This window comes from Micromys minutus, assembly GCF_963924665.1.
Source record: "Micromys minutus genome assembly, chromosome: 16".
Classification (NCBI taxonomy): Eukaryota; Metazoa; Chordata; class Mammalia; order Rodentia; family Muridae; genus Micromys; species Micromys minutus.
Window position 1 is genome coordinate 46387606 of NC_137985.1, and position 12344 is coordinate 46399949.

Consider the following 12344-nt stretch of genomic DNA (forward strand, 5'->3'; position numbering starts at 1 on the left):
TTCATGTATTTCTTCAAGTTAGAACTTAAGCCTGTTAAAAGTTTTATCATCTTTTATATCCAGCTTCCATCTGAATGGATAAATGTAGGTTTTCAGATCCATCTCTGTCTTCATGAAAGGTAAGTTCATAATTCAAACCGTACATTGTTATGCATGAGTTAATATGTCATACTTTGAAATATATGTTCAAAGTTATTACGGAGGATTTCCAAATGTAGTCCAAGTAGTGAGTTAAAAATCAAGTGTTTGACTTCACAGTGCACCATCAACAAAGGTATAAGAATGGCCTGATATTCTAACCCCGTGCTTTTCAGTCTTCCGAACATGCAGCCCTTCCTCATGTTGTGCTGACCCCAACCATACAATTATGTCATTGCTACTAAACTGTCATTTTTCTACTGTTATGAATCGTAATGTAAATATCTAATATGCAATCCCCAAAAGGTCTCCAACCACAGATAGAGGATCACTGCCCTAATACAAAATGTGTCAGTTACACATTGCTAATAACCCGAAGAGGGTGGTTCTGATAGCCCACCAAGTGAAGCAGATTAGAGAATCAAGGATCAGAACCTGGTTAAGCTGCTTAAGTCTCAAATCTACCAGAGTGTCAGAGCCAAAATGGACACTGGTAATCACCTAACACCCACATTTAGTGAAACTGAGGCACAAGCTGGCAGAGCCCAGCACATAGTAATCGAAGCTTAGGTTCAGCTGTGCCTTGTGATTAATTATAGTGCATAGTGCTCAAGTACACATTAATTACACGTACATAGAAATGTGAAAGCTTTTCCTCTTGGCACCCGAATTATAGCACAGAATTACCTTGCTGTCCTTCATCCCAGCTAAATGCTGGATGGCTCCAGATATTCCAACAGCAATATAAAGTTCCTGAAACAAGAGACCACATTATTAATATGCATTTATATTATATAACACTTTTGAGGCAGAGTCATAGTTATCCCAGGCTGCCTCAAACTATCTAGTTGAAGATAACCTTGAGATTCTGATCCTCTTGTCTCTGTTTCCCAAGTGCTGGTATTATAGGCATGCACCACACCTGGTTGATAAAGTGCTGAAACTGAATCTTTGTTCTATATGCTTTGTGCATGCTAGGTTAGCACTCTATACCACCTATGTGCTACATCCCCAGACATATAATAGTTTATAAAGAGTATACCATTAGCAACTGAAGTCTTATGCAAAAGATTTTCGAAATGAGTTACCCAGCAGGCATGACTTAAATGCTTTTCTTCTCCAATTTTTGTACCATAGTTCTCTTTTTCTAGTGACTTCCTACAGTAGTGGTGTTATAAAATACACATACACTGAACACTTACAATGCATCAAACACTGCTCAATGTACCACAGCAACCACCCCACTTCCACACTGGCACCTATAGCACTCACTTGGGCATCTCTATGCAACTCACATGCTGTATCTACCCATTTGCAGCATGAACACATTGCATATTAACATATAAACACATTCAAGTGTATGAAAATACATTTTTTGCTTGTTTGCCTTCTCACAAAAGAATATTTGTAATAGTAGTAATTAGGAAATTAATTAAACTTAATTAATTGATTAAACTTCCTATTTATAAAGGCCAGAAATACAAATTAGTGTCAAGAGGTTCTAAGCATGCCTGTGTTCAGACAGATGGGTAGATGGATGGGCGTGTACAGGCACACAACAAACTTCTTAAAAGCACTGGGTGAGGCTTTCCAGAACACAACACAAAGGCTCCCACATGGGAGTTTCTGAGTAATGATGGCATTTGCACCTCTTCCTGCCCCCTGCCCCCAATAATTACAAGAAAATCATAGGCAACTACTGTTCTATCCCCTTATCTAAATTTTTTAAAGTACCGATGTTTGGAAATTAAACTATCATCATGGAAGAGTGATTTAACAAGCACTTAATTACACTTAGCTCTATTTTGTCTACGTATAATTAAAACTTCAACTGAGAACCTTTTCCCACCCATAACCTGGCATGCCCTGGCCCCGGTGGGAGGGGCACTGGCCACATGTAACCAGAATGTCACTACTTTGGGGTGAGTAATATACTCACTTTATTACAAGGCAAACACTTCAAAGCCACTGGCAGTGTCAGGTGGTCTCACCTTGCTTTTCTATTGCTTATGATTTAACCTAACAACTGCTCACTACATCAGAGAACATTCAGCAGGGATATGGGAGTAATACAGTCCTTCATTGTTATACTTCATAAAACCTAGGCACACATGGACATGTGTGCGTCATTTCCTCTCCTGGGGTCTCAGTCTACGGGTGATTTTCCAAGAGCACCACGATACTCTCAAGAGAAACCAGAACTGTGCACCATAAGCAGTGAGATCTTCAAGTTTCCTGCAGCCCCTCTCACACGTTGTTAGCATAACCATGAGGCTTCTTTTTAAGAGTCTAAAGTGCCCAAGTGCTTCCAGAACATCACAGTGCCTCTATGTAACTTGAAAGCAGTCTTATCTCCAGTAAGTTAATCAAGTTAAAAGGAGCTGAGCTTGTTTACTGAGACAGCCGTATTAGTCTTTCTCCAAGTTATTCTTATAAAGAGACCATTACTATCAGCTGTTAAAAAAAATAGTACTGTCAATGTGACACAGGAGGTATGACTCCTTTCCTCAAGCCTGCAGACAGCAAAAGCAATTTGCCTTAAAGATTTTGTATTTTGGGATGATGTGTCAACTATAGGAAGTGGAGGTGGCCCGCTAACACAAGTTCTGTCCTGAATACACCAGTACTTGCACAGCTGGACTGCAGCACGTGCTACCACACCCAGCTGACGTAATGATGTGAAAGCAAATTATTCAGATGGATATTCATTTGTCTCACTAGTCCCTCTTTCTGATCACTCTTCTAAGTAGATTCTCAAAGCAAGCATTGGGATGGTTCAGTAGTCCTAGTAGATATGGCTCCTTTTGACATATAAATTAAAATTCAACATGTCTTAAAAGCTCCATTTGTAGCATGAAATGCTAATAAAAATGTTAGTTCATTCCGGCAGTAAATACAAGCACACCGTAAGTCTACTTTGAGCTTTTGCCTCCCATAAATGAATCTCATTGCCTTTCACTATACATGTACCAAGGAGACAACAGAATTTTGGCCAAAGTCAACCCAAGGCAGGTGCTTCAAGGTTACAGGACAACTCCTCTATAGACATCAATCTAATGGCTCCATGTGACCAATGAGATTTCATGTTTTGTCTTAAAACCTGGTTCTCTGAGTAAAAACAAAAACACTGAAATAAGAGCTCAGGAGGAGCTGGGGCTCAGGCTGCTGTATTGAGTCCTGTGGCTCTCAGGCAGGAAGAGAAGCTTTCTTCTTCCTTTTAAAAAACATGTCCAGGCAATTAGACTAATATCCAAGGCTGCTTCCTCAGGCTTCAGAAAGCATTTTTCTGTGTTTCAATAGTAATAATTAGTATGTACAAAACTCTACAGATGCTAATTTATGGAGCATTTCAGATACTGACTGTTTCACAACACAAGGCAATCCCTGCCCTGAGGCACTTTCCTTCTAAATCAGTAAAATAACTGGGAGAGAAAATGAGAGAAGATGTAAAAGAACAGCAATTAAGGTTCAAGAAGAGGTGGGGTTAGAGACAGAAACATCTTGGAAGGAGAATGCATCTTGAAGCTAATCCTAGGGGCTTTAGTAAATGTAGGAAGAGAAAAGGAAAACGGGAAGGAGGAAATGAGGGAGGGAAGGGAAGATAGGCAGATGGAACAAGAAAGATCAGGAATAGAGAAACAGACTCACCACATAGCAGTGGGAAGTTATAAAGCTATGGGATAGAGAAGGACCAAAGTGATATAGAAGAGAGACAGCACCAATAACCTTCCCCAGAGGAAACGCGAATGCTTTTGTTTCCCAAATGTTAAAACTAACAAAACCCTACACCTACAGACCCACCAAAGAACTCAAGGGCTGAGCTCTCTCAATGGACTGCCAAACACCAAGTCTCCGCTGCTGCTTATAGATATGTACAGAAGAGCAAGCTGGGGGGACTAACTCCAGCTCCCGAGACTGTTCAGATTCAAATCGGTTACTTAACTTCTTTATGCCCCTGCCACTTGCTTGTCTTAAAACTGGGATTGTAACAGTCCCTACTTCTTAAGATTGTTGCTGAGGGTTCAGTCTTTAGCAAAGTATCTGGTTTCCCAAGGCACACTGATGCACCACCATCTCTCACAGTCTGAAATCTGTTTAAACCTTAAATTCCTAAATTCACTAGTGGATCTGAGTGGACAACTCTAAGGTGGCCTTAGAACTACTTTGTACAGTTAAACAGGTTGTGTACACTGAGCAACTCTGGAGAAAAGCACCGTTTATGCCAGTCGTTATTAATGTACACTTCTATTACAACCATGTTCCAACAGATGGCAGCACAGGAACTTGAGAAAAGGGTACTTTTTAATTCAAAGGCACCGAATGGAGTGAGGCAGCCCAAACCCTCTATGATGCTAGTAATAAAACGTTTAAGCATATCAGATCAGGAAAAGTTTGATGGTGATGGTTAGGTGGAGTTTTTTTTTTCTTTCTACCTTATATGTATACAGCCTCAGGCGAGAGGTCAATACCGGGTGTCTTCTTCAATCTTCTCCCCTTAAATTTATCCCTTGGGTATCTCATATAATCACAGAACATATTTTGCTCCTATCCTCCCCACTCTTCCACATGTTCTCTTTTTTTAATAACACACTAAGTAGAATTAGTGATGTCTTATGGAATCAACTACTTACTGGAGCCTGGGTAGCCTCTCCTTCATCCTTGAAGAAGAGTCATCAACTACCAATAGCTCCTCAGATACAGGTGGGAACCCCTCCCAAATCTATGCTGAAATCCTGAACGGCCTGATATTGACCAGATCTTATGCAAGAAGCCACAGCCACTGTGAATTCATGAGAACAGTCTTATCATGTCCAGAAGACTCTGGAGGTAGTCTTCTAAAATCTCTGCCCCTCAATTCTTCTGTCCCCCTTTCTGTGATGTTCCCTAAACCCAAAGGACAAAGAGGTATGGCACAGATATCCAAAGTCATTTACTCTCTTCATTTGGAGCTGTTATGTGTCTCTGTCATAACCACTATCCACTGCAACGAGTTTTTCTGATGAGGTACTAATCTATGAGTATGAAGGCAAGTATTTAGAAACAATTAGATATGCCATCTATTCAGTAATAATAGTCATAGATTTTCCTCCAGGACTTATGACCTCCCATGGGCTCTTGACCCAGATTACAGTATCAGGGCATGAGGTGTGTCCTATGCAGTGGGCCTTAAAGTGGTTGATTACTCAGCCCCTCTGCTCACTCCATGATATTCATGACACTACTGTACCACTATGCATATCTTACCAGACCAATCATTACAATAGCTCTCCAAATAAGATTGTTAATGATTTTTCTCCTGTCAACTTATATAGCAGCACCCTCTAACATTACAAAAGCTAGTCAGTAGGGAGGAAGCTTCCAGATTAGCACGGCCTTGATTTCTCCATGTTCTGTGTCACATCTTCCACATCAGGGTTGTACTATCAAGTTCTGGTGGGTAACCAGGAACAGTGGTAATAGCTTGAACTGTTTGTGTGTGTGTGAGGTAGGGCATTCCCTGACCAACGTCTTAAAGAAAGTATCCCATGGGGTCTTTACATGGACACTGGGGCTTGAAATCAGGTCCTCATGATTGCATAGCAAGCACTTTACAACTCAGTAAGCTCCCCAGCTTCGCTGTCTGGTTTTCCTATTGTTAGTGTTGTTGAACCTTACAAATAATATAAAGCTTGCAAGTTCTTTGCCCTTGTCCTCAAGAAGTGTACAGTCCAACAACACAGCTTAAGCAAACTCATAACAAAGGAAAGGGGCAAAAAAGAATGACATTTCTGGTCTCTTGTATAAACTCTCAGTTCTTGATTGGCCATTGAGAAGTATAAAGGCCTTTAGGAGCAGGAAGCAGACAGGGGTGGAGGGGACACCACAGTGCTTTTACTCTCTTGCAGTCTATCTGACCCTACTTTCTTAGTCCTTCAAAGCAATACACAACTTTTATAGTTCTAACTCAATACATCTAAGGCCAACTGAAGGAGGCCAAACTTAGTACTTCCACAGAAATCTAAGGACCCTGATGAGTTCAATGATCAGTGAGGTTTGACCTCTGTAGAAAGCATTAATATCACTGATTCAGATCTCAAGCTGGAACTCTAAGGCATGTAATCTGAGCCCTGCTTCTCCAGGGAAGCTGAATGCAGAGGCTAAAGGGAAAGCTGTCTCCTACTTACAATACTGATTGTAGCCTAACACTATTAAGTCTAAAACAGAGATATTCAATATAGATACCTTGTAAGCCACATGTTTAAAAATTTTATTCAGTCGTGTTATGGTAAAAGGAAACAGCTGAGGCTAATTTTAATAATATAATCTCAATTTAGACTAACCACATTTCCAATGGCAAAAGCTTACAAATCCAAAATAACAGAACGAACTATAGAGGAGCTTTTTATAAGCTCTGCTAAGGACACTGCAGGAAGAGGAACTCTCTAACCAGTAAATTTTATTTCTTAGTAATATATATATTTATAGTCTAGTGGAATCTAAAAAAATTTATCCTTAAAACCTTAGGCCCTCAAAATAAAGACCTAAAGTATCAAAAAATTAACATGGAAATTTAAAATACCTGAAATGAAATACAAAAAAAGGGGGCAGAGTATATCACAACATGTGAGATTTAGCTGAAGGGATGGCTACAAACATATTAACCTGTTAAGTTAGAATTTTTGTCTAAATTCCTAAATGGTGAAGCAGGAAGCTGGGTGGACTCTGATGCAAATTGTTAAGACAGTGTGTGTGTGTGTGTGTGTGTGTGTGTAATGAATAAAGCTGAAATTAAACTAGTTTATAACATGAACTCATGAATTCTTTTTTTTTTCCCTTTTTTTCCTGTAACTGGGACTGTGCATGGAGCAACTTAAGATCTGCCTTAAACAATAGAGAATGAAGAGATTCAGACATTGACTTATTTGTTTATCTGAAATATGGATATGAGCAAGACTGGTTTTATCTAGAGCACTCCGAACAGAAAGCTAAGGCACTATTGTTTCTACTGTCAAACTTAATCAGGTTTTACATTTCTTTTTTTTACCAACACTTCCCTTCTCTAGATAGAGTTGGAGGAAGGAACATGAAAAAACTACATTTTGCCAGGGGGGGGGGGGGATTAAAGCACACTATGCAAGTAGTTCTCATTAAGTAAGTACAGTAAGTACAGACGGTCAATGTTATATGCCCAGAAATAAAACTCCATGCTGCCTGATACACGAGCTCTGCGTTTACTTCTCAGCTCTTTACTCAACAGTCTGGAGGCAGAGGCTAAGCAGCAACTGTCACAGCTACACAGAAAACAGGCCACACGCCAGGTGAGCCTAGAAATGAATTTATCTCAGCAAATAACAAATGTATCTTTGAGGAATAGGTTGACTGAACCATATTTTCTAATTATTGCAAGCCTCCTACGCATTAATGTTGCTATATTTCATCTTCCTGCTGTTCATTTTAAAAAGCCAAACTATTTCTTCTGTTTGCCAAGTTGTGTTTAAGACTTCTTTTTGGAAGAGGCTCAAAAACTGCAGAGACAACTATCTGTGACTCTTCTCAAGCAGCTCTCTGCTTCTATGACCAAGCTGTCCAGCAGGGTTGTGGCTAAACTACATTTTACATGAATGGAAGTTGGACTCAGTCTCACCTTAGAACTGGAATTGTATCCATGATTTTCTTGCTTCAAGGGTGATCAGGATTCAAGACTGAATGCCCATCACCCAAACATGTTGGTAGTGATATGCCAGCACTGATTATTTTATTTTACTGACTTAACAAAAACTCTACAAGAAAGAACCTATTCCCCTTGTATAAAAGAAAGCAGACTTAGGCAGGTTTACTAGGCTATCTGAAGCTATATCCACCTAGAAAAAGGCAGGCTTTTTATTCCTAGCTTTATTAAGGTATTTTTTGAAAAACCAGTTATTGATGTGGAAACACTGGGTGCACTACAGTGTACTGTTTACCACAGTCAGCTGGCACACTTACCACCTCCTGTCATCATGTTTCCCTTCTTTGCTTCAGAGATGGAATACTTGTGATCCACTGTCTTAGGGCCAGAGGAATAACTCAGGCACAGACACTTGCCTACATGTGCAAAGCTCTAGGCTTGATTCCTAGCATTGAAAAACTTTTGTAATGTACTCTCAACACAATTCAAGTATCTAACCTAGTATTAATTACAGTCACCATTATCATTCTGGAATTAGATCCCCAGAGGAAACTTCATACCCTTTGGCTATCCTCTCCTCATTCATTCATCACCAACAACCCTCTACTCTCAAAAAAAGATAGGCTTCTTAACATAAGTCCTTGATTCTAAAGTCGACGACACCTTTTCTACTATACCATGGATGGTTAAATGAGGTTACAGTACTATAATATGCTTCAAGTGAAGTCATCAGTCAGCTGAAACCACAGCAAACAATACACCTACCATAGAGAAAATCCCTGCAGCACTACAAGGTCAGATGAGACTGACCACAGAAGTGGCAAGACCCCGAAGTTACTGCTATCTTTAGTGTTAGTGATGCTTATTTAGTCCGTGAAGCCTACATTGAAAACTAGCTGATAGTTTTTGGTTAACAATCAATAAAGTCAGTATCTGGTTCCAAATAATCATTACAGGAAAATAGAAGCAAAGCCACTGAGTGGGTACTTCATGACTTAGTAGATGGACCTGGTGTTTATAAGGAGTATGTAGCTGTGGCTTCTCAGTCATGGGTTCTCCAAACACTTAAATTCATGTAAATTCCCCAGTCCCTCACCTGGAAACTGGCGTCCTCTTCACAGCCAGCTGACTTACAAATGCCGAAAGCTGGTGATGCACCTGCCCACCACCTTCCAAATTGCTAGGGTGATACCACTCAAAGCTTTATGGGTTTTATTTATTTTAATTTTTACTTTTAATGTGGGCATTAAAAATATTATACATGTTGGTGGTATACATGTTGAAAAATTATATATAAACAACAAAATAAAAATTGCCCTTGACCTTTTTTAGTATTATTTTAGCTACTGGTTTCAATTATACAGTTTATATAGGACCTGAAGCAAGTTTTCCTTTAGAAAATGTTTTCAAAATATGATTTAATTAGATTTTCCTTTACCTAATTTGATTCTATACTAATTCATAATTTCTTCCATTTGGAGAGATATAATTTTAGTATACCTAAAATAACAGAAAGCCAAATATGACCTTGTACACTTTGCTAAATCTTCTTATGTGGTTAATTCATATTGAAATGTGTGGGTATAAGGCATAAAACACCTAGAATAATAACATACCATAGTCAAGTCTATTACAAAGTTTTTTAACTTACAAAGTCACATAGAAAGCTTATTTTGACCACAAAATTGTTATCAGCAAATTTCTTAATGGATCCAAGTATGTAATATTTTACTTATCTGTAAAATTTGGGAGCTGTAAAAGACCACTGTGATTACCTATGCCATATACTTCAATCATTAAAAATAAGTGTAGGGGGCTGGAGAGATGGCTCAGTGGTTAAGAGCACTGACTGCTCTTCCAGAGGTCCTGAGTTCAATCCACATGATGGCTCACAACCATCTGTAATGGGATTTGATTCCCTCTTCTGGTGTGTCTGAAGGCAGCTACAGAGTACTCACATATATGAAATAAATCTTTTTTAAAAAGTAAGTGTAGCTTACAGAAAGGAACCCAGACTCTGACCTCCAAACAGTATTTCCACTTACCAAGCTGTTCTCTCCCAAAATTTCTAAAATCAGGCCATTACTTAACAAAGACTGCTCGCTCCTTCCTTCCTTCCTTCCTTTTCCTTCCTTCCTTCCTTTTCCTTCCTTCCTTCCTTTTCCTTCCTTCCTTCCTTCCTTTTCCTTCCTTCCTTCCTTCCTTCCTTTTCCTTCCTTCCTTCCTTCCTTTTCCTTCCTTCCTTCCTTCCTTCCTACCTACCTACCTACCTACCTACCTACCTACCTACCTACCTACCTGACTAGGTTTCTTTGTTTCTCTACAATAATATCATTTTAGGAAGTGAGCTAAGTCGGTGGCATACCTGTAATCACAATATGGGAAGAAGCAAGATAACAGCCACAAGTTCAAGGCCAACAGCAGACACTGAAGATCAGCCATGTCTACACAGTGAGCTTCAAGCCTCCAAAGCAAGACATGGAAACCCTGCCTCAACAACACACACAAGGGAATGAAACATATACTCCTGTTCTCTGTGGTGGGGGGAACTATTTCCAAAATTCCATTGTCTTTAAATATGAATATATAGTTAAACTAAGTTGTTAACATTTTTTTTCTTTTTCATTTTAGTTTCCTGAAACGGTCTTGCTCTAGCTCTATGACACAGCTAACCTGGCTCTAACCCTAAATTCGCCCTGAGTGTACAATCCTTCTCCCTCTGTCTCCTAAGTGAGAGTATGGCACTTCAGGGGTATGGCACCATACTCGGCTTTAACTTTTAAGTGTGTGTGTGTGTGTGTGTGTGTGTGTTTGTGTGTGTGTATTTGTTTGGCCTCAAAGTAAATCTAAGCACTGAATGTGCTAAATCCATTGGCTGTATTTCCATCTGGTACAGTGTCTTATTCTTTGACATTCAAATGTACAAGTATTTAAGTCACACACACAAATATATATATATATATATATATATATATTCATTTTTATATGAAAGAACACAAACTACTACACTGTGTTAGTTTTTCAGAATGGAAATTTACAAGTTTTATCTCTTTCAAATTACGATTTCAAGATGGCTAAAGTAGATTTGCTATCGGCTCTAATTGATTTTCATGTCAGCTGTTAAATTAGGTTGACTGTACAAGACATGTCAATCTATCATTCAGTAGCTTTTAAGCAGATAAATGAGACAAAATGGGGGGATGAATATAATAGTCTCTGAAATTTAAATAGTTTAACTTTCTATAATAAAGAGGTAATGGGTAAAAAAAAAAAAAAAAAAAAAATCCCACTAATCTAAACCTTCTGGAATAACTGGAAAGAAGTCATCTTGATAAATGTTAGCTGAGAAAATAAACCAAGGATATAAATAGAACTGCTAGTTTTTGGCAACTGCACTACTGCACAATGTACACATGCAGACCACAACCTACAAATGCTGCACCTTCTCTTTGTCACTGACGCTTCCTTGTAAGGGCTTTGATCATCCAGGCCTTGTAATTACCTTTTAAGAAGCATGCTTAGGGTGTTTTCTGGACTGTGGGTCCACACAGCATCTCTCTTTGTCCTCTTGGGGACAGAACATCAATTGCTTTCAGCCAAATGCACTCACATATGAATATTTTAGTACAATTTAATGCTTCTATACCAACCCCAAAGGAAAAGCACATCAATTTGTGAACACAGTTCTCTTAGAGCTAAAAGCCAAGCTAGATAATGCAGCATGAAAGCAGTTGTCAATCTTAGCTTTTTAGCAAGTTAGAGGGCAGCCCATCCCATAAACTCATTCCCAGTTGTATACAAATAACTCTAGAAAGTTTGTTTCCACACTGACTTTTCAACACTATCAAAATTTTTTTTAAAAGGTCAGAAATAAAATGTACTGTCTTGGTAAATTCTCCTAAACTGCTTACTCATCTGGGAACTTTGATTCTATTAATTTAATCCCAGAATTATAAACAGGAAGTTGATTCATCAGTAAAATATCAAAATAGAGGCAAAGTAATCCACACGTACTAAGAAGCTGCAGTAAGTGTAAGGATACTGCCTCTGGCAACAGATAGTAGATTCTCTAGTGATTACAACATGCCTATGTGTTTGGATAGTTAGGAAGGTCAGGTCAGCATAATCAAACAGATCACTGAGAGCAATCCAAAAGAGTACTCCCAAATACATCGACTTAAAAAGTCATATTAACTAGATATTAACTAATTATATTAACAATGTAAACTTAAAACTCTGAACTCTAACAATCAATAAATCATAATAAAATCCAATGAGCTTGACAAATATCAGAGAAATGACTTAATGATTGTTCATGATTTCAAACAACAGTATCTTTTAAGAATCTATAGGGGCTGGGGAGGTGAACCAGTGGGTAAGAGCATTTCCTGTAAAAGCAAGAGGGTCTGAATTCAAACACAAAGTACCCATGTAACATCTGGACATAGTCCATGTACCCTGTAACCCTAGCACCAGCTACTGGAAACAGGCAAATCCCATGCCTGTTGGCAAGCCAGCCTAGTTGAAAAGGGGGAACCCCAGGTTCAGTTGTCTTAAA

The 12344-nt window shown here is 38.9% G+C and overlaps 1 protein-coding gene across 1 annotated transcript in view; it reads right to left on the reverse strand.

The window, feature by feature from the left end:
- Nucleotides 1-12344, reverse strand: part of ETFA (electron transfer flavoprotein subunit alpha) — a 57373-nt gene that overhangs the window by 9856 nt on the left and 35173 nt on the right. The window contains exon 10 of the mRNA XM_080930406.1: nt 826-891. Within this exon, the coding sequence (XP_080786532.1) occupies nt 826-891 (66 nt within the window). The remainder of the gene's footprint in view (nt 1-825; nt 892-12344) is intronic.